Raw genomic sequence first — 20,119 nt, 5'->3', positions numbered from 1 at the left:
ATCGGATGTAAAATTATTAAAAATAGTGTGTATGTTTATTTCATTTTTATTAAATAAAATATGAACCCCTGTCGCTAACTTGGCGTAAATAAATAAATTGGCAAAAAGGCGTGGCTTACAACATAAACGGACGATGCTAAGTGAATCGACTGAATGCTTCTTGAAGTTTAGACCCAAACAGCTACACATATATATATAGTTCATATACATAGACATTCATATAGTACAAATAGATTAAGAATTATCGAACAAATGCTTGCAAACACATTAAAATATCGAACAAATGCAAATATGCCTTAAAATTTTGTAAAACAGAATTCGTTGGTTGAATGAATTACACTAAATAAGCATACATACATTATATGGATATATATATAGGTATATATGTTTTTTCTTACATTGCTGTTGTCTTTTCTATGGCTGCAAAAGCAGGCCGGTTAACATTGTGTTAACAGTGGCTTTACATTTCTTGCGGCTTTTCTGCAGTTGACCTTCAGTCTTCGCTCTTAGTTATAGTTTGCTGCAATTTTCCTCTTTTTATCTTTACAATCTGAATCTCTCGCTATGCCTAACCGAAAATCTATGCGAATATTAAATTCTATAAACAAATTCATACATCGAAAACGCAACAGGATGCGAACCTAAATCAAACATAAATTAACAGCAAGTTAACAGTGATTTCCGGTGCATTTTTGGGCTTCCGGTTTCCGATTTGGGCTCCTCAGGACAAAATGGCCCAATTACTTCTCGGCTTTGTTGTCGGAAGCGGCTGAAGGATTCGACCGATTGCCAGCCAGTTCCAGCTGGATCTCGTTGAGACTCTTGCCCTTGGTTTCCGGGACGGCAAAGAAAACGAAGAAAACTCCCACAACCGTGAGGCCGGCAAATAGCCAGAAGGTTCCACCGATTCCCATGGCTTGGTTCAAGTCCTCGAATGTCTTGGTCACCACAAAGGCGAGCAGCCAGTTGGATGTTCCGGCCAGCGATCCAGCGAATCCCTTAATGTCGGTGGCGAACAGCTCGCCCATCATCAGCCATGGAACCGGTCCGTAGCCCATCGAGAACATGACAATAAAGATGCACAAACTGGCCACTGGGAGCCAGCCCAGACTCACCACTTTTGTCTTGTCCACACCCTGAAGATAGAAGTACACTCCGATAGCGGTGGTGGCCAGGGCCATGGAAGTTCCAGAGGCCAGTAGCAGAATGCGGCGACCCAGCTTGTCCACCACCATGGTGGAAACAAGAGTGGCCACCACCTGCATGATTCCGATTATGATTGTTGCCCACTCGGCTCCAATGCCAGTATTGGCTTCCTGAAATGGACGAAATTGGTGAATTATTAATTTATTCTTAATTACATAGAGGAAGTACATATGGCAAAAGCAACACAATTTAAAATCCCTTTAATATATAAATTTTCTTTAAATTAAAATAACTATTTTGGTCTGGATTTTTTTAATCGTTCTCAAAATTATTTTGATTTAATTTAAAATATTACGATATTGCATTTTTTCAAATCTCGTTAATGAATATACTCATAGAGGAGCCATCCATTTTCAGTACAGACCCATTCCAAACTCACCTCAAAGATCCTCGACGAGTAGAAAATAACCGCGTTGATGCCACACACCTGCTGGAAAAACATAAGACCCATGCTGATGGCCAAAGCCTTGCGGGTGACGGGTCGGTTCAGAGCAGCCCACACATTGACCTTGTTTGCCTTGGTTTCCCGATCGGTTTCACGCAGTTCCGCAAGTTCTGGCTCATAATCGTACTCCTTGCCACGCAGCCATTGAATGGACTTAATGGCGTTCTCCGACCGATCTTTGGCAACCTGTCGATAGGGATTTACAAATTAGACGCTTGAAAAGAAATGTTTGCTTTTGATGGGAAACTCGTGGTGCTTTTCATATCTTTTAGATATACCATTTTGGGGTTGCCCAAGATAAATTATTGATTGACTGGCAGATTATTTCTACTAATGCTACTTTTTAAGGCATTATGAACATTTTAATACTAGACAACAACATTTTTTTTTAAACATTCTTAAGAATTGCGGTAATTTCTTAAAATATGTATGTATTTATAGTATTATTTGAAATTTAACTTAGCTTGGATTGATTATAATTTAAAAAAATGGATAAATATTATAAACCTAACTTGATAAACTTTACTTAGTGAATATTTTTAAGCATTTTTATTTTAAATTAAATAATTTGCAATCTTACCAAATAGGTAGGCGATTCCGGCATGAAGAAAAATATGGCGCCAAAAACGAGGGGTAGAATGCCGCAGATGCAGCTCACCCAGAAAATATCCAGACCGGCTCCGATGGCGTAAACGAACAGGATACCAATGGTTATCATCAGCTGGAAGAAGCTGCCGAGTGTTCCGCGAATTTCCTTCTGGGCAATCTCACCCGTGTACATGGGAGCAGTCACACAGAAAGCACCACCGGCGATACCCAGGATAAAACGAGAGGCATACAGCATACCAACATTGGCCGCCCAGATGAGCATGGCCCAACCAAGGATGAAGGGCAGAACCAGGAACAGCATGGTCCACTTGCGGCCAATCAGATTGATAAGGAAACCAATGGGAATGCACACACAGGCGGCACCCAACGTCATCGCCGATCCCACCCATGAGAACTGGCTTTTATCGACGCTGAAATCGTATCCCTGGCCACGATCCACGATCTCCGTTTGGGCCGGAGATGTCCAACCCAAGAGGGTACCGCAGGCGAAGGCGCCTCCAGCTGCTGCCAATGCGGCCACATATTGCGGCAATTTCCGCGAATTGTTCGACGTCGACGTGTGCACCATGTTGCCGAGTAGATTCTCGTGTTCCTGCAAAGGTGAATTAGATTTGGTAAGTAAGTTTCTCACTAATTATTACATTTTCATATTTAAAAATTAAAATTGTTGAATTATATTGCTATTTAATCTGTTTGTTTTAAAGTCTTTCAAGTCCACTGTACTTTTTAATAACCTTTTAATTCATTTTTTTAGAAATAAGAAAATAATATTTAAGAAGTTAAAACAGAACTCATATAGAAATTATTATTCTGTTAAAATTTAAACTAATTTCGATAAATATTTCTAGACTTTCTTTGAGAAATTTACCTTTCCCAACTCTACGGAGATCGCTGTTAATTAGATCGTTCTGCTCTGGCCAACTGACTTGGACTGAGGGCCAGCTATTAGCTACCTACAAGTATTATCAAGCCAGGGGTTGTGATAAGGTCCGAACCCCCCGCCCAGTGATTAGGACATTTATTGGCAGGCCGATAGTGGGTATTCCGTTAAATGGCCGTGCACCCATATTTATTGCAGTCTCCCGGCCCCAAAAAAATAGACCCCGGGTATGCTTTCCTCTTTCCGATTGTGCTTAAGTGCTTCATTATTTCATTATGCCGTTCACATAAACAGAAGTCGCCCCAAATCGAATCAAGTTCACGCACACTCGCTACCCGATATCATTCATACGCCTAGTGGTCCGGATCATTATGCTTGGGACAGGCAAATCCCTAAAAACCCCTGTAGAATTGGTGAAAATATTTGATGTTTATGATGCCGCGTGAGCACTAAACTTAAGACAGTGAGGAGAGTCTTATAAGCGTAAATTGATAATATAAAGCCTTAAAATACTATTATTATGTTCATGTGTTTCCACTTGAAACTTTTTAGGACCAACACTTGATCAATGAAACTTCTTGGACTTAATCTGAAAGAGTCTGAGATAAGGTATAGATTAAGTGATTGGAAATTACCTAATTAAGCATAAATATTTTTTTTTGAGATTCCATCAAGTAGGATAGGGCTGTATAATACCACTATATATTAGAATATAAGATCATTTAAGACTACAAGAAGATAATATGAAATATAACTTGATTAAATCAAAATAAGCCATGAATTTCGGCCAGTCACTTTGGTTTTACACTTTTAGATATTTCTCAGCAAAATTCCATTCCCCTTCTATTTTCGTTCCTCTTCAAGGCGTCAAAAATCACTCATGCAGCACCAATTAACTATATTCGACCACCCTCTTAGCCATACTCATTGACTTCCGTTCAAAAGCCCATAAATTACTATATAATCGTTAGGTGTAAATAGCAATGGTTATCGCATGCCTAATCAGTAAATTGCCGAAATTCCACCTGTAAGAGAATCAGCCGGCTATATCGCAGCTTTACGTATCAAAAGCTTTTTCAAAGATATTTTCATGTTTATAAACAGAAATGAGGATATGCGATTGGTGCTTTATTGCCTGCGAATAAAAGGGGTGTGCCGATTTTGTTTGAATGGCGAGCTTGTATCTATATTGATTTAACTTGACCTTTGACAAGAAGTCCTATGATAGGCTAGAACAATTGTGTGGTCCTTAGTTGTAGTTGTATACATACTTATGTTTTGCAACTTCTTACTGATAATTAGATATTTTAAATTTAATAATATTTTCGCAAGGTTTAATTATTACCAAGCTAAAATTACTTTGCTTATCGCACGTTTTGTACGAGATTTGAGCTTTTTTCGCCGATTAAAAAAGAAGGCTTGTGCTTATTGCTTTTGCTGTATAAAGGGCTGGTATTTCTGTAAGAAAAACATTTTACAATTTTATCTATTTTCATTATTTTGCCTTTAAAATAATTCTTAAATTCCCATTGGCATTTACTAATAAATCTTTCTGCAATTTATGCTTTAATGTCGAAAAGGGGGCCAGTCCTGGTATTAGCTTTCCTTCTATCTAACTTATAATTTTATATGTATGTATTTGTAAGATATTAAATATAAGTATGTCCATAGTAATTGAATGTGTAATTACTTCTTTTATAACTGCAAAGACCGTCGTAAAAGACATTTCGCATGGGACATATTGGTAATTTATGGCCATTTTCTCTTCGCCTATTACTTGTTTTATCCCATGTGTCGTCCGCCCACTTGATAAGCCCACTCAAAGTGCCATTGCCAATCTCGACCCACGCCAACCAAAGGAGTAGAGAACAAATCACTTCCGTGAAAATGCAAGTCCAGAGTTGCAGCTGGAAAAAGGAGGAGGAGAAGGCCATGTGGAACAGGGCGTACGCCCACATATTAACTGTCATTTTACTGGGGCCGATGGGACACACCTCCAGATTGCCAGTCGAGAGTAAACGAAGCGTCAAATCGCGTCTGAAACGTCTGAAATCGATATCTGACTCGATTCTGTGTGCCTTGGTTCGTTTTAGTTCCGTCTGCGGCTGATGTGGTCAATCCATTGGCTGCCTGTCGTTCGGTGTCTAAATTTAGCAATACTGCCAGTTAAAGGCAGCTCTAGGAATCCGAGTCCCCCACTTTCGGGTGCTAAAACCCCGCCACAGCAAAGATGTAAACTGCGTGAGCTAGGTCCAAGTTCGTTTCAATGTCAGTGCCAGGCGCAACAGTGCGCGACATGAGTAGCATGGTAATTTCATACGTCCCGTGGCATTCCACTAAACTGGTTCACTATAAGCAAAGCATAAGCCAATTCCAATCAAATTTTTCATAACTATTGAGCTGTCTTTGCTAATTTATGTACAATAATCCCGGGCTATTAGCAATAACATTTGCATAGGGGCAATTCGAAAAATTCCTGTTACATTTTCTAAAGAATAACTCTATATTATGGGAAAATTTGTATACGTATTTTCCTGAGTGGTTATTTATAAAATTTACAATATCTCATTATCATAATGGAAACTTAGAATACTAATAGATTAAACTATCTTTAAATGGCATGAAATATAGACGTATATTGTTATTATTATATGTATTTAAAATGAACTATAGTTTTGGAAGTTAGAGAACAATGGAAATTTAGAGTGATTTGTTACACCCTTTCTGAAAATTGAGATCACCTTTCGATAACTTGGAGCTTAAAAGACTCTTTTAAATAATTCCTAACATACTCAAAGCATTGAATAGGCATTATTTAAATTTTCAATGATGTCTTAATTCGGTGGTTTAAATAATACATAACGAAAGTGAAAACAGCTTAATAGCTTCAGACATATAAAAAAAACTTTATGGCAAATCGTTTAGGTATCTCATTGATATTCGAAAAATGTGCCATACTATGTTATCGAACTGTTCGACTTTTCATAATTTTGTGGGTCGCATTTTAAAATGTTTTTAAATGTTGGTCATACAAATTTGTTGTTGGGAGTATTTCAGTGTTCGTAGAGGTACAGCATTTTTAATGATTTCGAAGGGGTGCCACAGTTAATGCGAACGTTATTTTTACTAAAATAAACATCCACAAAATTGTTGACTCATTTTGTGTAGTCGGTAAAATGAGTTTCAATTGAATTTGTCTGGTAAATTATCATTTATATGTGGAATTTTCAAAAAAAAAATCCGTATCATGCTTATTGTTATTATAATTTCTCTCTCCTGGGAATTTGAGGTACGCCCCTATTTTTTAAGTGCTCACTTATCTTTTTTTTGTTTCGTTAAATCAGTTTCCAATAGATAATGATTTGTATTTCATAGTCTTGTTTCGGCGTTTGTGACCTTGTCCAACATAAAAACCAAATAAAAATAGAAAGCTTCCACATCGGTTTGTTATTTATGAGGTTGATAAGTTCTGCGATCCATCAACGAGAACTAAGCTTCATGAGTGTAGGAAATATTTTCGGATAAGCTACTGTATTCAAGATAAAGGCCACTAAAAACACAAAGCATAATTGTGTTATAATTGCTTATCGTTAAAAATATGTTAAGCGGAAATGATGTATACAAGGTATTTGAACTCGTGCAGAGAGAAAAACAAATGTTAAATTGTTACTCTCATTTTGCTTTTTGTGTTCGGTTAATAGAGATAGCTTTTGGAGTGAAAAATACACATTTCAGTCTGATAATTGCCTGGTAAACTATTTATATCTCATATCTTTTTAGCGGCAACATCTTTCGCCTTTCAGCTACACATTTACTTTACCAACAGTTGAGATTGTTTGCTTGTTTTTGGCTTCCAATTGGAAATACTGCCCAGTTTTTGAATGCTCTAACTTTGAAGAAGCCCTATAATTTTATTCGTTTTATAGATAGAGTATCTTTACTTCGAGTTTTTTGGAATTTGATTTCCTGTTTCGTTTTTCCTTATTTCGCACTGCGTTAATTGGACTTTCGCCATGGCTTTTACCAAGGTCATTATCAAAAGCTGCATTAACTTGGCTAGCCAGCTGGCCAACGTAAATTAACTTAAGTAAGCACAGGAAAAAATAACAAATAAATTGGTCGTTAATTTCGGATTTTTTAAATCTAATTTCAAAATATATCATTATAACATTGGATTTTAATTGATATAAAAAGAGAAATTGGGAGAATCTTTAGATGCAAATGCAAATCAATAAATAATATTACAAATATGCAAATATATTACAAATTTCAATATCCAACAAAAATAATTTCCTTTGATTTGATTTAAAATATTTTTATAATATATTAACCTTAAATAATAATATAGGAGCAATTTGGGAATTTTTTCTCAGTGTTCATATCTATGAAAATTTGTGTATTTTTTGCATACATGTGGGGTGGAGCTGGTCCGTCCATTGTCGCTGCCTTTGACGATTTTGACCGCTTGTCTGGAGCCGTATTTGGCACCATTTTCGGCGGATTCCAGCAGGTGGGAGCTCTCTTCATTGTTGGAGCCGGGCTTTTTGGTGGCCTCCTCGCCACTGGAGTTGCTTGAAGATGCGGTGGACATATCGAGGGGATTATGTAAACTTCGGTAGGGTTATAGTGTTACGATGGGGATATGTTTTCTATATTCTTCGATAATTTCCTGTTTACTTTCTACTGCTTTTTTCACTTTGCACTTTGCACACTTTAGCTGGCGATAAAAAGTTGTTGAATAATACGCCAACTTCTGGCGAATGTCCTTTAACTTGCGATTTTGTCCTTTAACACGTCGGCCACCCACGTAGCATAGATATTCTTTAAGGCGCATGCGCATCAACACTCAAACATGTTGCTGGCCAAAAAATTTCTTTTTGGTTTTTCTTTGCACTCCTAATTAGCCAACCAACTAAGTGATATGGTATGAATTTTTCAAAAGATATATATTTTTATTTGGATATGTATCGGTGATGATATGCTCGATTCCACACACAACTTTTGGTGGCACTCGCGTGTATCTTTCTTAGCGGGGAGTATCTTTGTATCTTAAACCGCACGCAACGAAGGTTGGCTAGTAAATGGCGGGCCAAACAATAAAAAAGGCCTCCGCCGGGCTCTATGTGGATGTGGATTCGCCGCTCTCCCAGTTCCCCGAATTCTCTTTTGAATTCTCTCTCTCTCTCTCTGTTGGGCCTCGGAAAACTGGTCCCGCTCTCCATCTCCAGCGACTATGGGCATTGAATGGGTCCCGGGGTGAAGACTATATCCATATGAGGCTATTGACTCTTGGCGGCAAAATCCAAACTGGAATTGCAGGCGACTTCGTTCCTCAGATTTTTATTTCGGATCGTCGGGTTTTCTTGCGTTCTGCTTGAAATTGCATTCAACCCGGCGTGGATGTGGATGGGGATGCAACTTTCGTTGCACAGCACATGGAGGCCATCTCCTGGGTTTCGGCTTGTTGCTTCTGCCTTTCCATTAATTCAAGGCAACGCAAATTTATGCATCTGCAATTGATCTGCAAATTTACTGAATGCCCTTCGCAATGGAAGATTTTAGCTCTTCAAGGATATTTTAATGTCAATTTCATCATTTTTTTTCGATTGAGAACTTTGGTAAAGATTATTTATATGAAGCTACTTCCAGCCATAGCTCAAGTGGTATATTTCTCAATATATATATTAAAATAATTATACAATTTATAAATATTATTTACTATTTAATTGTTTATTGTTGAATAATTTAAGTAAGCATTCAACATTGATAATAAAATCTTTAAGCACCTACATTTATTTTTATAAATTACTCGTGAAGATTAAATTAATTTGTTAGTCATTTGTTAATAAAATAAATCATGCTAAAAAGTAATTGACATAAACGAAGTTCATATCACTGGAATATTTTCATAGTTAAATATAAACGTTTTCCTTTTTGCATGATTTGAAAAGCTAAAAGCAATATAATTTCATTTATTTTAAAATTTAATTTTAAAGTAATTTAATACAAATTATTTTAAAATGCACCAGGCATTTTAGTAAATCGACTTAATGTTCTTAATAAATGTATCCTATTAAAACCGAATGTGTAATGGTTAAACAATACAATGTATTTGTTTATTAGATCGTAGAACTGCAAAGGAAATTAAAATATACTATGTAGTTCCCCACGTGCCACATTCTGTTTACTGCACTTCCGTATGCACAGAAAGATTATAAAGAAATAAGGCAGCCGAACAAACGCACCATCAGAATCGGGTATTCTTGTGTCTACAGATATTCATAGATATTTTTGTGCTGCTTGTTCGATTTGTAGAATTTCCATTATCATTTTCAATTCCATTTGCCCAGGCGAGGAACACTATTTGCCTAGCTGCGAGTACGTTCAATGGATCACGTTTGTTGTGCGGCTAAAAAATGCGACTGCCACTGAGCATAATGGATTGCCTCTTACGGTGGCTCATAGCTTATTGAAATGAGCATTTCCATGCATTGGGACTTTTCAATTACAAACATGACACAGCTCCGAGCTAAAAATGGGTCAGATAATGAGTATACGCATTTAATATCAACACGAGAAAGAGCCTGAGGGAATTTTGTATGGAAATTTTGTGCATACAAATGCTTTATAAATAAGAACGTGAAATTACTTTTAAGTGAAAGGTATTTATATTGATACCTCACAGGCCATATTTTATAATTTATTCATACACGTGGGTAATTTGAAGAAATATCCAGACGTAAAAAAAGCTTTTTATACAGGGATAAAAATATTTTAAAATAACAAATATGTATTAAAAAACAATTGCATGAAATATTTAAAGTAACATATTTATTTTTTCCGTTGAACAGGTTTAAAAGCATAATAAATAGTTAATTCATTTTAAATGTAAAGACTACTTATTTGGAAGTATTTAAAAATAAAAATGCTTGATTACAGCATTTATGTTTTCACTGTATGTACTTTAAAAGTTTCTTCTATGACCTTGTTCTAAAGAAATCCTGTTATCGTTGTGTGTACACGCTTTTCAAACACCCTTAGCCTTGTCCCTGCTCCCATTAACCCCCCACCGGCCAGAGGGGGTCGTTAACGCAGCACTAGCGGGACTTGAAATACAACCAAACATTTGGCACGCTCCACGTCTGGAACAGGCTCGCAGAGCGCCCAAAAGCAGGCTCACCTGCTGCGAAAGCGTTTGCATAGATATAGATACAGAAAAGGAACTGCAACTACAGAAAGTATCTGTATCTACACCTAGAACACGCAATACTCGGTGTATAAAGTGTACACACTAATTACATGGGGAAAGGCCAAAAGGGTAAAATTAGTCGACAAAATGATAAAATACCGGCATTATGTAAGAGAAAGCTCATTAGCATTGGGCCAAGTTGACATAGGCCCTGGAATTTGAGTTGGGTATATGAGTTCTACGTTCTACTACGTCAGCAGCTACTACGTCACGCAATCATGTATCTGATAGATACGTTGCTTTTTAAATGGGCGTGCGCTGTGTGACGTCAGAGCAGCCAAGCCCCACAAATCTCGACCAATCAGCAATAGCGCAGAACGAGCCTCTCGCATGCAAAAAAACTAAATAAATAAGTACGTATGTAACATTCATGTCTGTTTGTCTGCGCATAAATGTAAATATTTTATTTTTCTCTGCAGTTGCTTTGCTTGCTGTTGGCCCACGAAAATCACGCGATTTGGTTGTTGGTTCAAGTGCAGCCACCAAATATTTCTGCTGACCCACCATAATCACCCGCAAGTCAAACCATTGCATTGTTTTTTTTATCCACGACCTACATTTGAACTTGTGACAGGGCCAACATGATGTAAATAGCTCCGAATTTGATAAATTCTTTTTGAGCACCCACAAGCAGGGCCCAAAATCAATAATTCGTCCTCGACGACGACCTCAAGGTGAAAGTATCTAGATACATTTTGGGCCACAAATGTGGGTGCCATATCCACGGTCAAATAAATGTGTACTGGGGCATGCAATTTCCTAGGAAACTGTTGACATTTTTTTAAATGATTTATACTTTATGGGTTTTAAAAAAAATAAAAGATTCGCTGCAGTAAATTTAAATCTTAATTTTAGGTCAATGCCTTGCTTACATAGTACAATTTCAAAAAGTCTTGTTTATTTTATTGTTTCATTTATTTTCTTTGTTTTCTCACAATTAACAATCACAGATTGCGAACAAAAATTGCGAATTCTTTAATAAAAACGGTAATTTTTCAAGTGTTGGCAAAACAAAATATACTATTAAAGAATAGTTTTTAAATTTAAATTGAAATTAAAATTCTCAATACTTAAGTAAGTATATTACTTTATTTAAGAATGTTCAGTTTTAAAAATATATCCTAACGGACCAAAACTTGTATTAATTAAAAGCTTTCCTTAACAAAAAGCTTTGTTCCTACATTTCGAGTTGTAACAATAACTCTCAAACTGTGGATTTGAAATGTGTTAAACAAAACTGTAGCAAAATGAGTGTCAAACAATGGAAGAAAACGTTAGCAAATAAAAATACAAATATTTATACTTTATCGAAAAGAGTATTGTTGAAACACTTGTTTCATTTTCAGTTTTCATTTTGTTGTTTGAGTGATTCACAAAATTGATAAAGTTCAGAAGAAGAATATTATAAAAGATCATCATTGCACTTCAGGAAAAGCCCACCTTTGTTGTAGTATTTTTTTTATAATAATGCTTAAAAATACATTTCTTTTAATTTAAAATGACCTACAAGTCAGTAGGTATTTTTAAATTGATTTATTAGATTTTCTAGTTAGCTTACAAATGCCTTAACCCATATAAGAGTCAATGTGTATTTTATCTGAATAATGTATAAAGCCTTATCAGTCACCCAAATAACATTCCTAATTTACTGCCAAAAAAGTATTGAATGGCTATAACCATCGATCAAATTGTTTATGTGAGTCAGACAATCAGGAAGACAGCAAAAAGAAACGTGAAGGTGGACATGTGGGGGGTGCTTTTATCTCTTATCCTTATCACCATGAAAATTCGTACACACATGAAGCTGCATCGTGGCGATATTGTATCCACTTCCCATAGGGGGTATTTCGATATCGGGAATTGGGCTTATCATCCGACCTTATCGCACTTATGTCACCGCTGATGTATTTTGACTGCCAAATCGTTTTACGACCCCCATCGAACCAATAGATTTCCATATCACACCATTAAAGATATGGTTCACGTTAAGTTTTGAAGTATTTATGTGCAGCCACAAATCGCAGACCGAGTGCATTATTGATCGGTCACTATAAGTATACGGTCACAAAAATATTTGATTGACAGCTTGTAGAGCTATATTTAGCTATAAATATGTCAGAAGACCAGAGATCCCATAATATTTTCCAATTCGAATGGGGAACTGGCGCCGAACACACCCCCACATTATTATCATCGTCACAATTACCACACGCAGCGCAGCCTTAACAAGAGATTTCCTTATTAAATTCAGTAAAAAGCGAAAATATTTTAAATATCTGGGCATCGCCGGTCTACCTAGCTGGGAATTTATTAGTGCCAATTGAGCGCACTTTACTTTGATTAAAAGAAATCTTTATGATCTGCTTGCGCTCAGATAAAGAAATAAAAACATTGCAAGAAAAGTCATACCAAAAGATATAGCTTAGCACGATCAGATTTGACAGTTAAATGGATTCCGTAACTTTTAAGGTGAGTAATAGGAAATATATCCTATTATAGAAATATCTTAAGAGAGCAGTAGGGAACACTTGAACTCTTAAAATATTTTTATAATTGATGTTTAAATTTCAAGATCCGATCACATTTAATAAGGGAACTTTCGAATAGAACGATCTTTAGTTTAGTACAATTTATTAAATCACTTGCACATGCCAAAACTTTATTGTAGATAAGTTTAACATCACTGATCTTAAGTATTTAAAGATCTTAGTTTAAAGTACATTTTCTACAGAAGTTCACACATATTGCTTATGAACTCAAGTACCTTTTTTTTAAAAAGTTACAGCTTATCAACTTTCACTGTATTAAATTCTTCAAGATCGTCGTTATCAATTTTTGTGATTACCACTTCAAAATTCCCCCGCGATCAATCTTTGAACTTTATTGAAAACAACAATACTTCGTCCTCCCTCCATTCGGCAAATTGTGAACAGCGATTGCCTATCTATAGAGCACAACTTAATGGCAAAAACTGTGAGGCTACTTTGTGGCTTAAGAATTGGATTGGCCCCATGGACTTATGTATTGTTAAACTAGGGCTATGCCAAGTCGATGGGCGTTGATCAACCGTGAAGTTGCGCAGCCTGGTCAATGAGCTATGTTCTTGGCCGGTACAAGTTCAAAGTCTTTGCGATTGATTTGCGTAATGAGGCACGGAAAAAAGTGCGATAATCTCCTCAGAATACCTATTATTCAGCTGCTGTTGACATAATCCGGGTGTCCAGTTGCTGATTTGATTGTTATTTATAGGGGGGAATTGTGGGCTCGCATTGACGCAGGCTGTATCTTGGGGACGAGCCCCAAAAAAGGCCGGGAAGGTCAATCATTTGTCGACGCAAGGGGCGTGAATTTGAGGCGAAAGCGAGTGCATTCGCCGGGGGTTCAGTGGGTTTATCAGCTCAAGTGGAACGATGTGTCTGGTCCCAGGCGATTTCAATAAATATACATTATTAATTTATAATTGTACACATTATTTCTGATGGGTTAGCACATTTTGCTGGGATCCTAGTGGCTGGAAAATGTTAAAAGCTCTACCGATTGCAATTCCCAGCCCAAGGTCTCTGTAATTCCAAGTGCCACTGTTGATAAGGGGTTCTACGGTAGCTGCATTTGATTAATACTTAACTCGAAAAGATGATAAGGCGTCCCCAGATCCTCATTAGATTTAATGTGTCGCACAAGTATTTTATTAGATTTCCATGTATTATTAGCACACTTTACTCACGATCCCTTATCATACCTGTTTGCACTTGAGCTTTGTCATTTACAACGCACTCGAATAGAGTGTCCTAATTTGTGTCATTATCGTATTGAATTTCCAAATTCAAAGCCAATTCAACGAACTCTTATCACTCTTATTATATTGCTGTTCAAGTTATCGGAGAAGGATATTGCAAGTACCGTTGAAATATCTTTTGTTTACTTGATTAATTGTATAATTGTACAATCCACAAGCTACTATCAACTGTAACGATGGATAAACAAGATAGCCTTCATAGTAAATGTTTTCGATTATGCCTGGAAAATATTTGCCCCACTTGACAGCCCTTCACTCACCCACTTAATTCCATGTTATTACATTCTTTAGACAGCAATTTCACATTACTCATTTTGAATTAGGCTAAAGTGAAAAATCACTGAAAATGTCTTGAAAATTATAGACGTTTTCTGTGATTTACTATCTTTTCTTTCGCGCGTGTGGATAGAATTTACTTTGACATTTTGTCATGTGTTTTCTTGCCTGATAACAGAAATAAGCAACGAGACATATAACAGACTTTTGAATCGAACGACAAACAAAATGTTAAAACAAATGGCACTTAGAAACGTTGATAAGAATTTGAGACCACACAGAAGGCTCGCCAAATTATTCCACAAAACAAATTTTCAAGCCTCCGCCTTTTAAAATCTCTAATCACATTGAACCTCAGGCCAAGGTTAGAACTAATAGTTGTGTTTTGAAGTATATTTACCTCTAGCTGATAATTTTAAAGCCGAATTAAATCGTTCCTCCAAATAACAGACTTCTTATATAAATATCACTTATCAGCGATTTCCGCATTTCCTGTCTTCAATTAATTAGAATCCGAAGGAAAAAGAACAAAGAATCTTTTGATATTAACCGACGCAAAAAACAAGTTTTGCTGCAGCGATAATGAGCCAACCGTTATGAAGCCTCCAAGAAAACAGATGTACATTTATAAATAAATTCGGAATGAATGTAATTTCGTTTCTTTACCCGTTAAATACGGTGAAGGGAGAATTGAATTTATTTAAGTTTGTTTAAAAAAAAGCCAATTGTCAATAATGAATAAGAACAGAAGGAAGTAAAAATAAACGAGTCGATGCTAATTTATAACATCTTGGATGATCGAAAAAATGAATGTCTCCTTACTAAATATCTTTAAATTGTAGATTCATACAATTTAAGGTTGTTTCGAAATTTCGAGTGTTTCGTTACTTTTTATCTTTAATTCACACTTATTGAACTGCATCAGTACACATTTATATCACAATACCAATTAGGGTTAACTTCTTAATAGGTTAGGTAACACCACCTTATTTAACTCAAAGTTCAAATGACATTTATAACGGGAAATTAACATTTCACATTCGCACTTATTTTTTGCACCCGCTAATCTGGCATTTAATGATCCATTTCCGTTTTGCTTAATTGTGAGCCAAATACTATAGGTAATATGATATATGTCGGTGCGTAACTCAGTAGACTCATACAAAATAGTAAATTAAAAGGCAGTCATCAACGTCAGTGCAGCTGATTGACTGATTGTTTTTTTATGGGGAGAAGTTTCAGGTGGAGGGGTGTGAAAATTATTTGTTGACGAGCCGAGTCTGGCTGAGATCTGATTAGTATTCCCATAGAATTTGCGGAAAGTCCTAAGCTTCCTTAGATGGAACAATAGAAAAAATAGGAACTAGATTTTTACAAAAGTTAAACAAATGCATAAAGCCCACAAAAAATAAAAATTAAATTCCAAATAAAGAACTTGAGTGTTGACACGTGATGTTTCATGAAATTTTATTAACCTGTTATTAGCGCCAAAATTGTTAAAAACATAAACAAACCAGAAATTCCTTAAAACAGTAGGAGTTCATTGATACAATAAACTTAAAAATACTCTACCCAAATGTTTGCAATAAATGCATATGGCTTTTTCATTCTTATTAAAATTTGTTTTTAATTTTTGATACGTGAACGGAATTTCGGTAATGCACATACAACAGAGATCATTGCGCGAACCCGGATAAAAACGTGTCAAAGCTGTAAAATTATAAACTCACAAAAAGTGCTGAACTCTTTTCAACTTTGCTAAGATAACAAATTCATAATTTATTTCTAATAATAAAGGGGCTTGGTTTTAAATATGTAAAAGATACCTATTTTATGAATTAAACATTATACACATATATATCAATACATATACCAGCTAGAAGTCTAAAAATATTTATGGCAATAAATTCTCCAACATTCCTTCTCTGCTGAGAACTTGACTTCTTGTTTGGGTGCAGAAAAATATTTCTAATTTTCCTAGTCAATGTGTGGGTGTCGCCAACTTTTTATGCGCCTTTGATTTCCCAACTTGACGTCACGAAAAGATTCTTACGCTTTATTTTTAGCCAATTTCTTTTAGTGCGTTGATTTAAATCCGAAAAAATATAAATTTAAAGAGATAAGAATATATGTGGAGAAATGCGAAATTAGCAGTATTGAACTTGACAGAGAACATTTTTATTTCACTTTCGTTATGCAAATATTTGTCGACACCTTTCATTGATTAAAAGCCAATCACACAAATGAGTCAACATGGCCAAGGCCACCGGAATGTATCTGTATCTCGCATTCGTATCTATGTGTGGGTCACTGCAGTTTGTTTACATTTCGCAGGTGAAACGCCCCAGTTCCCTGACGTCACAATGCTTCGATTGAATTACAACCGCCCACCCACCGCCCATTCCGCCCCCTTGTCAATTACCTGTCGCGACACGTGATGTTAATTTTTCCCGTTACTGACTTGTGTTGATTGTGGCTGGGAAAATCTCAAATCTCCCGCCAGTTTTCAACATGCAAATTGAGCCTGTCATTTTGGGATAGTATCTCAATTTCACCAAAAAGAAATCCCCGTTTAGTTTTGTAATAAATAGTTAATATGCCCTTGAAACAGGTCGAGTTAATTGGATTTGGTTTTGCTTTGTGCACTTGCAAAAAGTGTTTTTTAGTGGATGAGTAAGTTGCTCGTAAAAAAATGCAAATAAATTGACTTCAATGAACCACCTGAGTCTTGTCCCGAATAAGTGAAAAGCGGGGGAAAGAGTGGGTAGCGTAAACAAAGTCTGACTAATAATTTCCATATATTTTCTTCTTTCCCCTCATTATTCAAAACGTTTTTGAACTAAACTGCCAAGAACATTTGAACTTGATTTACTTCCAAATATATGCATATACAAACGTCTGAAAACTTACGAGTTTTAAAAAAATGTATCATATATCAATTCTTTTCATAAATAGCCATGCTATCAAGAAGTAACTACTTTTTTTGGATCAGGGTCTACAACTTAAAGTGCGAGTAAAGCCCATGCCATCAAACGCATGAACTTATCAGCAATGAAGTTTTTACCTAGGCAATCACTAACTTCTATCGTTGTTTCAGCTTATCAATTGATCTAGAACAATTCAAGTCAAATAAAATTAGAATGTTTTATTTTTCGGGCAGAAAAAATTGTGTGCATTTCACACGAATCAACAAAGTACGTGACAGTTTTTCCATTTTGAATGCCGCTTCCCGTTTGAATGTAAAATCGAATTTTAGATTTAACTAAAGCAGAAAGGTTTGGCGGGGGTTTTTTCAGATTGCTGGGAAGATACCTGGAAGTGCTTTGCGGTTGGGAAACTTATGTTCGGGAAACCAGCTCCAACAAATTTGGCATGTCATAAATAAGTGTGTAGATCGTGTATTTTATGAATCGAATTTGTTTATAGCCCATGCTGACATTTGGCACGTTCCAGTGTCTCATTAAATTTACGCTTAACTCAGCACAAAGCTCTTCCCCCATCAAAAATGCAATAACATGTTCTCCAGTCGGCTCTATAGTTCAGTTCGGAAACGTATGGTGCAGTCCCTAATTAATCATTGTTGACTGTCACAACATTCAACAAGGTAGTGTTAAGAGTAGGGGACTCTAACCCCTGACTTCTAAGTGCTCCCCATTTTTTAAAAGAGGGGTAGGCGCTGATTGACTGAGTGGACCCATTTTATTCTAACCCATTGACACAGAGCAGACATGAAAAGCGGCTTAGAAATTTTCCACCTCTCCCTTTTTGCTTTCGTAAATTTATGTCATCTCTAATACTTGCATGAATGTCTATTTTAGTTATTCAAAAATTATTCATTCATAATATACAGTTATTTATGTGCAAACAAAATATATGTTTCTGGATGACGCTGAATAGAACATTTTTGGTTTAAACTTTGACGTCAAAATATACATATGTACATTCCCAAATGTTCAACAAGTTTCCTGAATTATTTTTTGTACTCTGGCTTATCTGTGTTATTTATTCTATGGATTTCAATATCCCGTGACAAGTTTGCCGTATATTAGTTTTAAGTAAAAAGATTTTTATGGCGCCAAACGTCTCTTTATTCTTTATAAATAAATTCGGAAATGGAAGTACAGTATTTTGTATATTATACAAAATTAATCTAGATGTTTTCTATTATTTGGTTTCTATTCTTATTATTTATTAGATTTAAATATATTTAAACAACATTTAAACCATTTGTTTTTTTTATCAAATTTCAAAGATTTTAAGTTTGTTAACCAAATGTTAAATAAAATGGAATACAAAATAGAGTATTAACTAAAATTCAGGTAAAGCTCCGAATGATTTTAAAGAATTTTATTTCAATATTTTCAAATAAGTGGAAACTTTTGAACACAACAAATTGGCGTTCCTCACACGGTTTTCACATTAATATATACATATGTACATTGTCGTTGAAAACAAAATGTTCTCAAATAGGTTTCGTGTTTCTTTATTTATTTTCAAATATTTTTTTCCCTCTAACCCATAATTTATTACTTTGCCTATGTTTAATTTTGCTATTTTAAAATGTCAGTGGCTTTCAAACTACGTCCAAAAGACCGGGTGAAACTCAAACTTACCCGCCGAAAAACAAATACACGTGCTTTGTTGTTTCCTTCGCAGCTTCCCACTAAAATTCGTGAACTTGATTTGTCCTTTGAGAGAGCGGGAATGGAAAGGGCTCTCTTTTTTCCTGTTACTTATTTTGCACAAAGAAAGTGCACGTAATTATATTAAAATATACAGCGGCGGACAAAATTACAGTTCACATGCACGCACAAAAACACACGATGGATGAACACCGTTACTTGGACATGTACGAAAAAATCAGTGGTTTATTCTGTTGGAATCCTCCTGCGGCTTTTTGGAACAGAACCGCGCGCCTCGAATTCGCAAAAACGACTGATAGCGGTGATATAGACGGGCCTCCCTCGTCGACGTCGACGTCGCAGCAGTCGAACACATCGCTACACACAGAGAAATATTTCCTTATAAAATTGTAAATTGTATAACTTATGATTAGAATCTAGCATTTCAATTTAAAATGTAGAAATATTTAAAAAAGTTTTTAAGCATTTAAATTTTTTGTCAAAATAACATAACTTCAAAGGCATAAAATTTTAAATGGATTGAACAGCTGTGGGGTTTAATTATTGGAGAAAGATTAAAATTATATTTTCCGTTATCTTCTCCGTTATCGGTAAAGCATCCCATTTTTGAAGTATTATTTATTAACAACGGCTTCTCTGCTCAACAGAATTTACGAAAAACCTAATCCTAAAAATATCAATATCAATTTGACCAGCATATTGGTTTAGAATTGATCTGGATTTTCTTCGGTGTAGTATAGTACATTGCTTTTGCATTGGGAAATTTACGCTCATGTGCTTTTCTCTCTTTCATTCCCCTCCACAGTTGTTGTAGCCGCTGTTTTATATCTGCGTGCTTTTAACGTTGCGGTTACGGCTTATGCTTAATTTCCAAAGGCGCTTTATATACAATATCCGATGTGATAACGTCACAAAAATTGGGGAAATTCAAAACTGGAGTGTGGAATTTCATCACGTCACACTTGTTCAAAGGTGTGGGCGGGGAGGGAGATGACGTTAAGGGAAAGGGGAAGAA

At 35.8% G+C, this 20,119-nt stretch overlaps 1 protein-coding gene across 3 annotated transcripts; it reads right to left on the bottom strand.

Moving 5' to 3' along the window:
* Positions 1–23: 23 nt before the first annotated feature.
* On the bottom strand, positions 24–19,404 carry LOC108053532 (facilitated trehalose transporter Tret1-2 homolog). 3 transcript variants are annotated; one of them, XM_044457652.1, is made up of 4 exons: positions 19,075–19,404; positions 2,232–2,852; positions 1,586–1,837; positions 24–1,316 (listed from the first exon to the last, which is right to left on the bottom strand). In XM_044457652.1, the coding sequence occupies exons 2-4, from the start codon at positions 2,826–2,828 to the stop codon at positions 741–743; spliced, it is 1,425 nt and encodes a 474-aa protein (XP_044313587.1). In that variant the 5' UTR covers positions 2,829–2,852; positions 19,075–19,404; the 3' UTR covers positions 24–740. The 3 variants fall into 3 exon arrangements, with proteins under 3 accessions (XP_044313587.1, XP_044313586.1, XP_044313588.1); XM_044457651.1 differs by lacking the exon at positions 19,075–19,404 and adding an exon at positions 7,552–8,216; XM_044457653.1 differs by lacking the exon at positions 19,075–19,404 and adding an exon at positions 3,129–3,229.
* Positions 19,405–20,119: the final 715 nt, after the last annotated feature.

The sequence above is a fragment of the Drosophila rhopaloa genome, unplaced genomic scaffold (assembly GCF_018152115.1).
Source record: "Drosophila rhopaloa isolate 14029-0021.01 unplaced genomic scaffold, ASM1815211v1 contig_163, whole genome shotgun sequence".
Classification (NCBI taxonomy): Eukaryota; Metazoa; Arthropoda; class Insecta; order Diptera; family Drosophilidae; genus Drosophila; species Drosophila rhopaloa.
Note: the sequence above shows the minus strand (reverse complement) of the source record. Positions and strands in the feature narration are given on the sequence as shown.